Raw genomic sequence first — 11,956 nt, 5'->3', positions numbered from 1 at the left:
CCCTTGGTTCTGTGAAGGCTCTATGCCCCAGTGTAGTGGAATGCCAGGACCAGGAAGCGGGAGAAGGTGGGTTGGTGAGCAGAGGGAGGGGGAGGGAATAGGGTTTTTTTTTCCAGAAGGGAAACCAGGAAAGGGGATATCATTTGAAATGTAAATAAAGAAAATATCTAATAAAAAAATAAATTAAAAAAAAGAAAAGAAAAAATTTTGACTAAACTGAAAAGCTAGAGATGTGTTATTCTCAATTAACCTCTTACATATAATACTCTAATTCACATATAATTTGTGTATCTCTTCATTTGATTGATAATTCCAATAAATAAAAACAATAGAAAAATGAATAAGTAGAATGATATCAATGTGTATTAAGCTTCAATTTGGTAGAATAAGTCCTGATGCTCTTTTATATAATACCCAACTTAAGTATTAATAATGAACGACAGCCAAAGGAATAGGAGAGACCTTGAATATTGTGTCCCAAACAAATAAAAAATATTTAAGGTGAAAGATATGGAAACTACTCCGATGTGATGCACAAATATCATGACAGCACATTTTATCCCCTAAAATGTCCAGTTACATGCATCAAAAACAGAACAAATTATCCAAGAGGATAAAAATAAAATTTATTTTTCATAGAAATAGGAAAATATTAATAAAATGGATATAGAACCATTTTAGGATGACCAAAACTAACCAAAGCATTAGTTACAATGAGATAGGCTTAATGTATTTTTAATTATTTTCTCCTAGTTTGAGGGACCTTAATTTGGTAAAAATTTATATGTGAGAATCATTGCTAATATTGTATGACTTCACCTATGTAAAATTTTCTAGTGTGCATAGACACAGTCTGTAAATCAAATTTCAAATTATTTGTGATTCTGCAACTTTTAAAATGTTTTGATTTTTGTGTTTTTTTAAGTTTTAGCACACACACATTTATACACACACATCTATATATAAGTATATATTTATTTGTATATATAAATGTATTATATTATATGTATATATAAATATATACTTGTAAAGTTGAAAAATAATTTTTTCTCAAAAAATATTCCATTCCATCTTCACTTACAGTTTAGTAAGAAAGATATACATATATGAATAAAGTAAAGTTGTGCATGTGTGTTTGTATAACCTGAGCTCCTTGTTGGCATAAATTGAGGTGGTTATATTTACTACCCATTGTAAAGCCCAGGGCCAAGGGAAACTGTCTTGCTTCCTCACATCTGCTGAACTTGGTGCCAACATTTGAGTGCAAACACCAGATTAATTTACCTTAATCTCATATGTATGGAACTTGGTCCCACAGATCCTTCTGTAATACTGTGTCCATTCAGCCTATCCTCACTGGCAATGTGGGGTATGACGCCTGAACTAGTCATCTCCTGTAACCAGTTTAGACTTCCAGTGGAGGGACTGGGACACCAACCTAGGCACAAAACCTTTGACATACAATTTTTCCTGAATGCAAGATGTGGTGGGGTAAAGGTGATACAGAAATTGTGCCATGAGAGGAAGTTCACCCCTGACACTGCCTGGAGGGCCAAGGACCAGAAGCTGGATAGCCTGATGCCCATGACAGAATCAAACCTTAACGGGAAAAAGAAGTCAATGAAATAATTCCTGATGATATTTTGCTACACTCACAAACTGGTGTCTAGCCCATTGTCATCAGAGAGACTTCATCCATCAATGGATGGAAAAAGATCCAGAGACCCACACCAAGCATTAGGCAGAACTTGGAGAATCCTGATGAAGAGGGAGAGGAAGAATTGTGTGAGCCAGAGAAGCCAAGGACACCACAAGAAATCCAGCAGAATCAACTAACCTAGGTTCATAGGAGCTCACAGAGACTGAACTGACAACCAGGGAGCCTGTATGGGCCTGACTTAGGTCCTCTGAGATAACCAGGGACTGACCTGGGTTTTCTGCATTTTTGTTACAGTTGTGCAGCTTGTTCTTTTTTGTGGAACTCCTAACAATGTGCGAATGCTATCTCTGACTGTTTTGCCCATTTTTGTGACTTTTTTCCTCCTACTGGGTTGCCTCACCCAGCCTTAGTATGAGGTATATGCTTAGTCTTATTGGAACTCGTTTATGCCACCTTTGGTTGATATCTCTGGGTGTTTGCTGTTTTCTGAAGGGAAATGAAGGAGTGGAGTGGGGGAAGGGGCTGGGAAGAGTGGAGGAAGGGGAAATTGCAGTTGGAATGCAATATTTGAGAGCTAAATAAAATAAGTAAGTAAATTAAAAGAATTACCATGAAAGATCACAAAATAATGATATTTTTGCCAAACTGTCAATTATTAGGAATTGAACACAAGTCAACTCTGAATTTGCAAGATGCAGCTACAAGTTAAATAAGAAGTTTGGCCTGTGTATGACTTCCCTTAATGAAATTAAAATACAGTTTTTGTGTGGGTGCTAAATTTTTAATTTCAACATTGTTTCTTTTCTTGCCTCTTTCAAAACAATATCTATATATTGTGTGTATATGTGTGTGTGTATGTGCGTAAATGTGTGTGTGTTGTTTCTTTGACAACATTCTTTCCAAGAATATATAAAATTCAACAAAGAAGAAAACTAGTAGATTCATTTTACCTGGATAGAAGTCACAACATTTTTATGTTATAAACTAAATATAAAATTTTCAGGCAAAATTTAAATAAAGGTTAAATACTAAAGCACTACATTAAAACATGGCTATAAATGAAGAAAAATTGAATTATATATTTAAATTAAAACACTGACATCAAAGATTATGTAGCATAAGATCATACTTTTATTCCTTTTGATATTAGTAAGATTTTAAATTGTTAATTACAAATTTTATAGCTAAAATATTACATTACATCATCATGTTCAAAAGAATGTGATATTAAATCAAAATCAAAATTCATTCATGTTAAACAATAACAATATAATATTTGACTAAAGTGTCTAATGCTACAATGCATTATACTATACTTTTAGAATTTTCTATCATATTTAACTTTAAGTGTTGTAACTCTTTTAAGCAGTTAAAAGTGAGCCAATAAGGATGTATATGAATTTCAACTAAATACAAAGTTATGATAACATTTTCCTGTACATCTGCTTATCATAATGTATGTTTACATATTAATGTGCAGGACAAATTTGTAAACATGAACATTTGAAACTTTGAGGGAAAATGATACTCATCTTTTTACTCTCAATATTTTATTGAAACAACATGTTAAATTTGGCCAGCCCTACTTGTGTAAATAGTTTTATTTTACATATGGGATATGTTTCAAATGTTCTATGTTCTCTCTTCATTCTCTTTTATGTAGCCATCCAAGCTATATTCATTTATAGGGTTTTAATACAAAATATTATTTAGTTGCAGATCAAATCTAAGAAGATTAAATGTATACCAAGGTAGCTCTATCAAAGCAACTACCACCAGTGACCAAGCTATTTGGTTTGTTTGGAACTGCTCCAATAGGCATTCTAAATTCCTGTGAAATCAGCTGGTAAACTGTTGCTACATGCTAGAATATTATCGTTATTTTGGCTGGTTTACTATTTTTCAGCAGAAAGGTAGCAACATACCTTTAAAATGGAATATAAAGCATTGTACTTCTATCTACCCCATCAATTCAATTCTCAAAGTACAGCATATGTAATTAGACATTTCAAAATACATTTAAATATGCCTCTCCACGTAAGTATACATAATTGATAGTGTATGTCAGTATTTAGTGAGTAAATTTTCAATACAGCATCTCTCTTTAGGAGTGGGAGAAAAAGCACAGTGTACTTTAAAGAAAAGTAAATATCCCATTAGAGATCACACACACATTATGTGTGTATATACACAGAGTGATATCTTTAATTTATAAGACCATATACATATGTTAAAAGCTTGTTAGTGATATTAAATTAGGAGACAACAATGTAAAAAATGTCCTACTTTATACATGATATATATATATACAGTTCTGTTATATCAAACATACTAAATTTGTTGTTAGCATGCATATAAATTTTTGCAAAATATATTTTAGTTTTTGTACAACACATTTGTTTCAGTTACATTCTGGCTCAGCCAGAAAATTGACTGGCACACCAGTAATATTAAAAAGCTACATTTGTACCTGCTTTGTGTGCCATGATTTCCCCAAGGTGCAAAACAGAAGTGGTTAGGAGAATTTAAGAAGAAACTTCCATAATGTCCAGTGCAGATGCTTGTCTTTATGTATTGTTGGCACCCGTGTCATGTTAGCACATAAGATACTGCTAGTATCCATTGAGTCATCACTTGCTTAGACCAAGACGTCATTCCTCTTCTTGCCACAAACATATTTTAATCTCACAAAGAAAAAAAAATGAAATCATGTCTACCTCAGACCATATGGTGAACTCCTGATTTAAAGCAGTGTGAAACATCCATGTCTTCACAGCTTGGGAGTTTAAAGAAGCGGCTTCCTTTTCAAAGCACACTAAATAGAAACAATGACATTAGTTAATTTGACTCTAAAATTATGTAACCTAAAGTGCTTTAAAGTTATATTGTGGCCTTCCAAACTATAATATCTATATAGTTTAGGCACCCTATACTAAGTGTTGTAAATTCGGTTACATAACATCTTTTATTAATATTTAAAATGTACTAAAATAATTTGTCCGTTTAGACCTTCAACCAAGCTCAATTTTTGTCATTGATTTCAGCTTGACTGAATGTTCCACAAAATACTTTACTGACCAGAGAATCGGACTGCACATCTAGGCTCGACTGAGAGATCTATAAGGATAAAATATAATTCACTTATTTCCTGACTTGATGTGCAAATTTAAAAAAAAAGACACAAGGTTTATTTTCTCTAGGTTTATTTAGGGGAAATCACATACCAGGACAGTTTAAAAACCATATATCTAAATATAGACTTTTTTTTCCACAGGAGGAGATGAATGCATATATATTTATCTTCCAACCAGGTGGAAATTATGGTTTAATTACTAGAAATTGTCACTTATACAGTGTCATGTGGCTACTTTTTCGTAACTACTAACAATTTCACACTATGTCTAACCAGATGATTTTGAAAGTTTTTAAAGCAAGACAGTTAGATATCGACATATAATGTTTTGTTTCATAACTATAGTCACAATGTATCAACTTTCTTGAGTTCCATATCATGTTTTGGCATTAAATAGTTATGTGTATGAGTTAGTGGTGTTAACAGACCTAGGCAATTGACAGCTTAGTTTAAGGAAGATGGGCTACTTGATTCAGGTTTTATCCAAGTTTAATTTTGTATGAAGGCTTTCCCTTGTTGAATACAATTAAAAGTGTGGAAGGACTATTTATGAACTATTTACAAAGTAAAATAAGATAAATAGCAAAATTGTAGCATTTAAAATGTTGCCTTTTTCTATTAATTACTATTACTAGTGTAATTACATATGCTTAGATTTATGACTGTAACACATAACAAAATTATCTGATACTTAAAGCATTGGTGAATATATAGATTTAACTATAGATATATATAGGAATAACTATGAAATTAATGTCTTCCCTAATATCATTAAAGTACAACTTACAGATGTTATTTAATTTTCAATTAACTAACCTCTTGTCAATTAATGAAGTCATCACATATAAGCTATCAGATAGTTTTCAAGTGATCTTTGCATCTCTTCAGTATTAAATATTATTCAAGCTATACAAGTTAATGGAAAATAATACTTGGCAACTAGCTATACCTTAAAACTTTAATTACTATTCCTTTCAGCAGCAAAATATAAATCAAGCAAATGATTCAATTTTTGCCATAATTGCTTGATAGATATTTATAGTGTAGCCAATCTTCATAGATAAGAGTGAAATACTTTTATTGTTTTTACATGAATTATATCCATCTTTTTTTTTGCCTTAGTTAACTGGTAAAATACAGATGTAGAATGAATTAACAATGTTGTAATTGGAGATTTAACCTCCTGGCATTAATTATCACTGATGGCCTGTCTTATCAAATAATATTTATGAAGTCACTTATTTGAGGACCAAGGTTATTATAATGTCTTACAGGTCACAGGTGACATTATATAGAAATTCTTGTAAACATTTGTTAAGTTACTTTAAAAACAAAACAAAGCAATGCTTTTTGGTAAGGAAGATTTTAGGAAATGTTCTTTCTTGTTAAAAATAAAGAAAATGGATGCTTACATGTAAATGTCTTAATACATGGATGTTGTCCCATTAAAGGTAATGGTTGATGGCTGGATACCAATGGGAATGATCACAGCTGCCTTCAGTAAAGGAAATCTGACTGGTACCATTTTCACTGAGGTGATTGGCTACATTTTCCAGTCTAGGTGGCATGGGGATGTTGTACCTATAACAGCCATTGGGAGGAGGAAAAGGACAACTGATTGCTTCTTGGGCAATGGGGTTTGGATGAAAAATGTTTCCAGGACTCTGTAATCCATATAACATTTGATTGGCAGAATGAGATGCTTGTAGACACTGCCCATTGCAGTCTTCATGTAAGCCACTATTTGGATTGCTGATGCCCCTGGAGGATACCACGGGGACTTCCATCAGGAGTCGGGGTAAGGACTGAGGACTGTTGAAGCTTGGTAGCCTTTCAGGAGTAGGTAAAACAAAAGGTTGTGGTCGCCAATAGTTAGTTGGACAAATTCTGTAGCAGAAGGGTATTGTCACACTGTGCGGGTATGCCTCTGGATAGGTCATCCCAAAGGAGCTTGGAGGTATGTAAACCGTAGGTGGAGAACAAGATGGAGAAAGTAATGAGTTCAAAGGAGAGGGAGCTCCTCCACTAGAGGTCACTGGAGATGAGCCACTGCTTCCGCCTGCAAATTACAAGTCAGACAGAGAAAAATGAACCTGATTTTCCTGCTGAACTAGTAATCTTATCTATTGCCATTTCTGTCTCATCCTTGGAGTGGTTTTTTTTTTTTTTTGGCAAGTTCCCAGTTCTTTCAGCTAGGGAGAAGATATTTTTATTCCTCTGACTGACCTGGAATGAAGTATCTCTCTTATTGGAAGTAAGTACTGCTGTTGTCACAGTACTACTATGTATCACACACTGAATATTTACTATACTTTATATTTTGTCCAAGAGTTAAAGAAGCCCCATATGTAATTTGGCTAATGATATATTACAAATAAAAACTAGTGTTTTATTTTTTTTAAAAAAAACTGAACAAGATAATTTATTGTTTGGGAATTTATAGATTGTTTCAACATAAAAAGTAAGTAAATATGAAAATAATTTTATTGGTGAAGAACATTGACAATCAATAATTTTTTTCTTATGTGAAAGTAAGAAATGGGGAGAATTCTATGGTTCTCTGTATCAAGAATTGAAGACAGTGTTTCAAGTTATGAAACATCAAGGTTAGAAGGAAAGTATTTATTCAATGGCATCCAAAATCTTGTATTGTTTAATATAGTGGTTTTCAACCTGTGGGGCGTGCCCTTGTTGGGGGTCACATATCAGATATCATGCATATCAGATGTTTATATTACAATTCATAACAGTAGCAAAATTAAAGTTATGAGATAACCGTAGCAAACAAATGATTTTATGATTGAGGTATATTAAAGTGTTGCAATATTTGGAAGGTTGAGAACCACTGCTTTAACATGTAATAAAATTATTATATGGTACAGGAAAATCTAGATTCTGAACTTACTGTTTTTATAAATGTTCAGTCAATTATGTTTAACCATGCTTAATGAGATTGTAAATTTTTCTTGAGTATATTTGTATATAAATATACACTAATATTTTAGCAGCAGAGTGACAAATATCTGTAATAAATCAATGAAAAGTTATTTTTAAAACTATTGCTCATCTCTGATTTGAGTGTGCTTTACACTCTGTAAAAGATGACGTTAATGGCATTTTAAGTGATCAATTAATGGTCATTTATGTCCCTTTTGAAATTAGGTTATTTAGTATTTTAAAAATATGTGGCCTGATGCTGTCAGTTGGACTGATTTAGTAAAGAAAGTGTTCATATTTTTTGTGCAACTCACAAAAGTATATCATTTCAACAAATAATTATACTTAACTTCTTTACATTACAATTAATTGTTATATAATCATGTGAAACTTTAGTGTAATATTGATGTCTTGCTTCATGAATGCAATGTTAAATAAATGTCCATAGACAGACAACTTTAGTGGAGTAAAAATGAATGGAGACAGTTTTATGTTGTTTACAAATAAAATATTCTATTTATAGTTAACGATTTGAGTAAATTAAGTTGCAGATTAATTTACTAGAACACATGTATTATCCAACTATGGTGATGACACTTTCATCAGGCAATGTACTGCTTGGGAAGAAACACATTACAAATATTTTTAAATACTTGTGACAATTAAATTGGTTGTGATGCAGAAAAGCACATACTGTCTAGTTTTATTCATATGTAAAATATAAGTGATGATCTTATGAAAACTACGAACATAATAATGACTATCAAATACCGAGGGAAATGGAGGTCAAAAGGGAATGGGCAAATGTCGAATCAGAATGTTCTGAGTTATAATTAGAGCATAGCAAGACGTTCCTATGTGCTATAGCACAGTAGGAAGTAGAGTATAGTTAACAAGAGTATATTGTGCTTTGGAAGCTCTGCAATGGATCTTGAAAGTTTTCAGCATATAAAGGTCACAACTGCTTAAGAAGATAAATATGAATCAATGAGTCTAAACATTTGTAATGGATATGTGAATAAAAACATCATAAGAAACCCCACTAATACACTCAATTTTAATGCATAAGTTAAAAAGCATTTAAAAAATTTAAAAGTAGACAAATTGGATCACATTCATGTTAGATTTAGCCCATTTTGTGGTTTTGCATGTTAAGAGTCATTTCTTGGCATATTAATCATAATTTCTTAATTTTTATTTTCTATTTGTAGTAATCATCTTTTGATTTCATTTCCCCTTCAAGTAGTAACTTGCCGCAGCCTGGATATGAATTTGTAGCATTATACTTGCATTTATTTCTTCCTAGCTCCTCTATCCTGCTTATCATACATTTTTGCCTTACATGTTATAAATTTCACAATATGGTATTACCATATATCATATGCTCAATGAATTTTTGAGGAATTTGAAAGTAAGAGCAACACATACATGAAAATAACCTAGACTCTTCATATAAAGGAATGAGATACTGTGTAATCCATGTATGATGTATAATATCATGATAAATCTGTAAGATAATTCAATAAGTGAGATATATATATATACCTGCAACAATATATCTACCTGCAACATAACTTCACTATCTCCCTTAAGTTTCAGTTTGTGTTTGTCTTTGCTTCTTACTTTCCCACATAATAAATACACATTGCTTATGAACACACATTTTTTTCTGGCATAAAATTATCCCCTTGAGTAGAATTTGGTATAAGAGTGATGCTTTTTGTTACTGCAATATGTAAAAATAAAACATAAAGTTAAAAGGTTTTCTTACTTTGTGTGTCTGTGACAAAAGTTTTAAAATCCATAGTGAACGAAGGCCTCCATGGGTAGGTCTCTAAAAATCCATCCAAGACTCCCCTAAAACGTGATATTTATTTTTTAGTAATATTAGAAAAGCACTTTGTGAGTATTATAATTCATATAAACTTGTTATACTTTATGAGTGATCATCTGAAATATTAGTTAGGGTCTCATAAATGTATGTAAAATCTACATTAGTAACTAGGATCTGAGTACATTTCTGTAGGCCCCACAAGTCTATACTACACAGCGTCTTAACACTAGATAGGAAGGATTGTAGAAGAAGGCATGGTTTGTGATCCAAAGCTTGGGTTGTTTTCCTAACTGTCAAAGTGTAAACTTCTGAGTCTCTGATTCACAAGTACCCTATCTTTAATACTCATACAAGAGCTACATAAATACTCTGTCTGATTGCAATTCTATTTACCTATTATTTTTAGTAGTTATTAAAGGGGCTACACAAATATTAAATTTGATTGATATGTTACTTACCTGTTTCTCCCAGGATCTCTAAATCCTTTGGCAAAAGGATTCCTGTCTATTTTCAGTTTGGTAATCTGTGAATTGAAAAGAAAGACAAAGAGAAAAATGCAGCCTATGTTCTTAGCAACAATGATGCCACTATAATGGGGTACTTTAAATAAATGTGAGCACATAGATAAGTCAGAATTAAATCATATTTCTCCTTTGTCTATTGGTCCTTTTTGCCCTGATCTGTTAAACACAAGAACCACATAACTTTCTATCAATTATGACTGGAAAATAAAATAAAACCATGATATTTTTCTCTATTGTTTAAAATGTAACCCACACAATGCTGTTGCCACTCCCACTTACTGGAGTTTAGACAGCTTTACCTGCTGGTTTTGGTAAGCTGTCACAGTAGTGAATTCAGTTTCTTTAAAGGAGAAAGTTTTAACTCCTTCAGTAGGAAAGGACTCGATCAGGGACAGGTCAATCCTGCTGTCCTGCTCCACCACATGCACACGGGGTTTGTACTTATGCATGGATTGCAGAATGATCTGAGGAAGAAATGGTTAAATGCCATCTTAAATACCTACTTATCCCCAACACCATCCCCAGGTGTTATGAGACACACCAAAAAACCTAGATATAGGTATGTCAGGAAGGACTTTGTTGTGGGCTTTGGCCCCCAACAGAACCCCTCCTGCATGAAAGCTTTCCAGAGGAAGGCCACAGTGACACTGACTCTATGGACCAAATTCCATATCCAGCCTTTCCTGCTTCCGAATTTGGATGACCGCGTGATATGGAAGTGTCATAAGGACCCAATTAAGTGATAGGATCTCTCTGGGCAGTAACTGACATTTCCAGACATTGCCAGAAACCTGATATTCCACACCTGCTAATCCTAGTCCTTTTCTTCTTTTGTGGAGTGTACCTAGGGAGAAAGCTCAGGATCTAGACAACTTCTGGCTTCTGTAGCATCATCAATATTGGATCCTTATCAGTGTCACAGAAGTCAGAGATCTGGAACCAGAGCAATGACCCACTGCAATGGACATTTGCAAGTGTAGATGGGTGGACAGAGGGATAAACTGTGGAGACACACTATAGCTTCCACAATGAGATGTTTGCTATGCTTTGTTTGTTTACTTGTTTTTCCTGTTGATGTCTGTTTTATTTGGGGAGGAAGATTGCAAGAATGAAGTGCAGATATGAGGGGACTAGAAGGTGAGCATGACATTGGTGGATGATCTAAAACCCACAAAGGATCAACACAAAGTTTTTAAAAATTCCAGAAAACCTGAAAATAAGCAGGAGCTGACTCCAGTGGCAGCAGGTTATGGAAACTTCCAGCCTTGCTTCTTATTTGTTCCCCTGCATCCCCCAACATATCAAAGGTACCCATGTAACAAATGTGTGGACTGTAAGAAAGACAGAAGCCTACAGTGTTTGGCTAGGAAGCCAGACAGCCCTGTGAAGTGTTCCCTCCCATTCTCCAGGGCAGGACGTACTCTCTCTAGCTTAAACTACTCTCTTCTTTGGGGTCTTTGGGCCCTTAAGCTCCCTGCGGTGTTCAGTCCTTCTGGAGTCCAGCACTCGGGTTAGAGGAGCCCTTTGTGGTCTATGACTTATAGATCCAAGAGCTTTACTCTCAAAACATTCAACATTTACAAAGAAGAGTGCCTTCTTGAGGACTCCCTCTGGCCAAGAGCCTTGGCACTTACCTCCTCTAGGAGAAACATTGTGCTCACTTACATGGCCCTTGTCATCCATCTCATTGTTGGTGAGTTTCATTCGATCAAAAGAGATGATTTGACGCATCCAGTTTTCTCCTGAGCAAGGGGAGTCCGGGTGGACATAGAATCTGGGAGTGATGCACGAATGGTCAGTATTTCCAGCTACCATCCACTGTGAGCTGTGATACACATACCTGAGGGAATAAAAAAAAAAATGAGTGA

General features: G+C 33.9%; 1 protein-coding gene across 2 annotated transcripts in view; it reads right to left on the bottom strand.

Moving 5' to 3' along the window:
• Nucleotides 1–2,768: 2,768 nt before the first annotated feature.
• Tbx22 (T-box transcription factor 22) overlaps nucleotides 2,769–11,956 on the bottom strand; it is a 12,467-nt gene continuing 3,279 nt past the window's right edge. Inside the window, exons 2-7 of one of the 2 annotated variants that reach the window (XM_031375872.1) lie at nucleotides 11,723–11,928; nucleotides 10,388–10,552; nucleotides 10,023–10,087; nucleotides 9,502–9,587; nucleotides 6,206–6,852; nucleotides 2,769–4,475 (exon numbers count right to left, since the gene is read on the bottom strand). In XM_031375872.1, coding sequence (XP_031231732.1) covers nucleotides 6,239–6,852; nucleotides 9,502–9,587; nucleotides 10,023–10,087; nucleotides 10,388–10,552; nucleotides 11,723–11,740 — 948 coding nt within the window. In that variant the 5' untranslated portion in view covers nucleotides 11,741–11,928 and the 3' untranslated portion in view covers nucleotides 2,769–4,475; nucleotides 6,206–6,238. The remainder of the gene's footprint in view (nucleotides 4,476–6,205; nucleotides 6,853–9,501; nucleotides 9,588–10,022; nucleotides 10,088–10,387; nucleotides 10,553–11,722; nucleotides 11,929–11,956) is intronic. The other variant, XM_031375862.1, reaches the window with a different exon arrangement.

The sequence above is a fragment of the Mastomys coucha genome, chromosome X (assembly GCF_008632895.1).
Source record: "Mastomys coucha isolate ucsf_1 chromosome X, UCSF_Mcou_1, whole genome shotgun sequence".
NCBI classification, from domain to species: Eukaryota; Metazoa; Chordata; class Mammalia; order Rodentia; family Muridae; genus Mastomys; species Mastomys coucha.
This window is presented reverse-complemented; position numbering and strand designations above follow the sequence as displayed.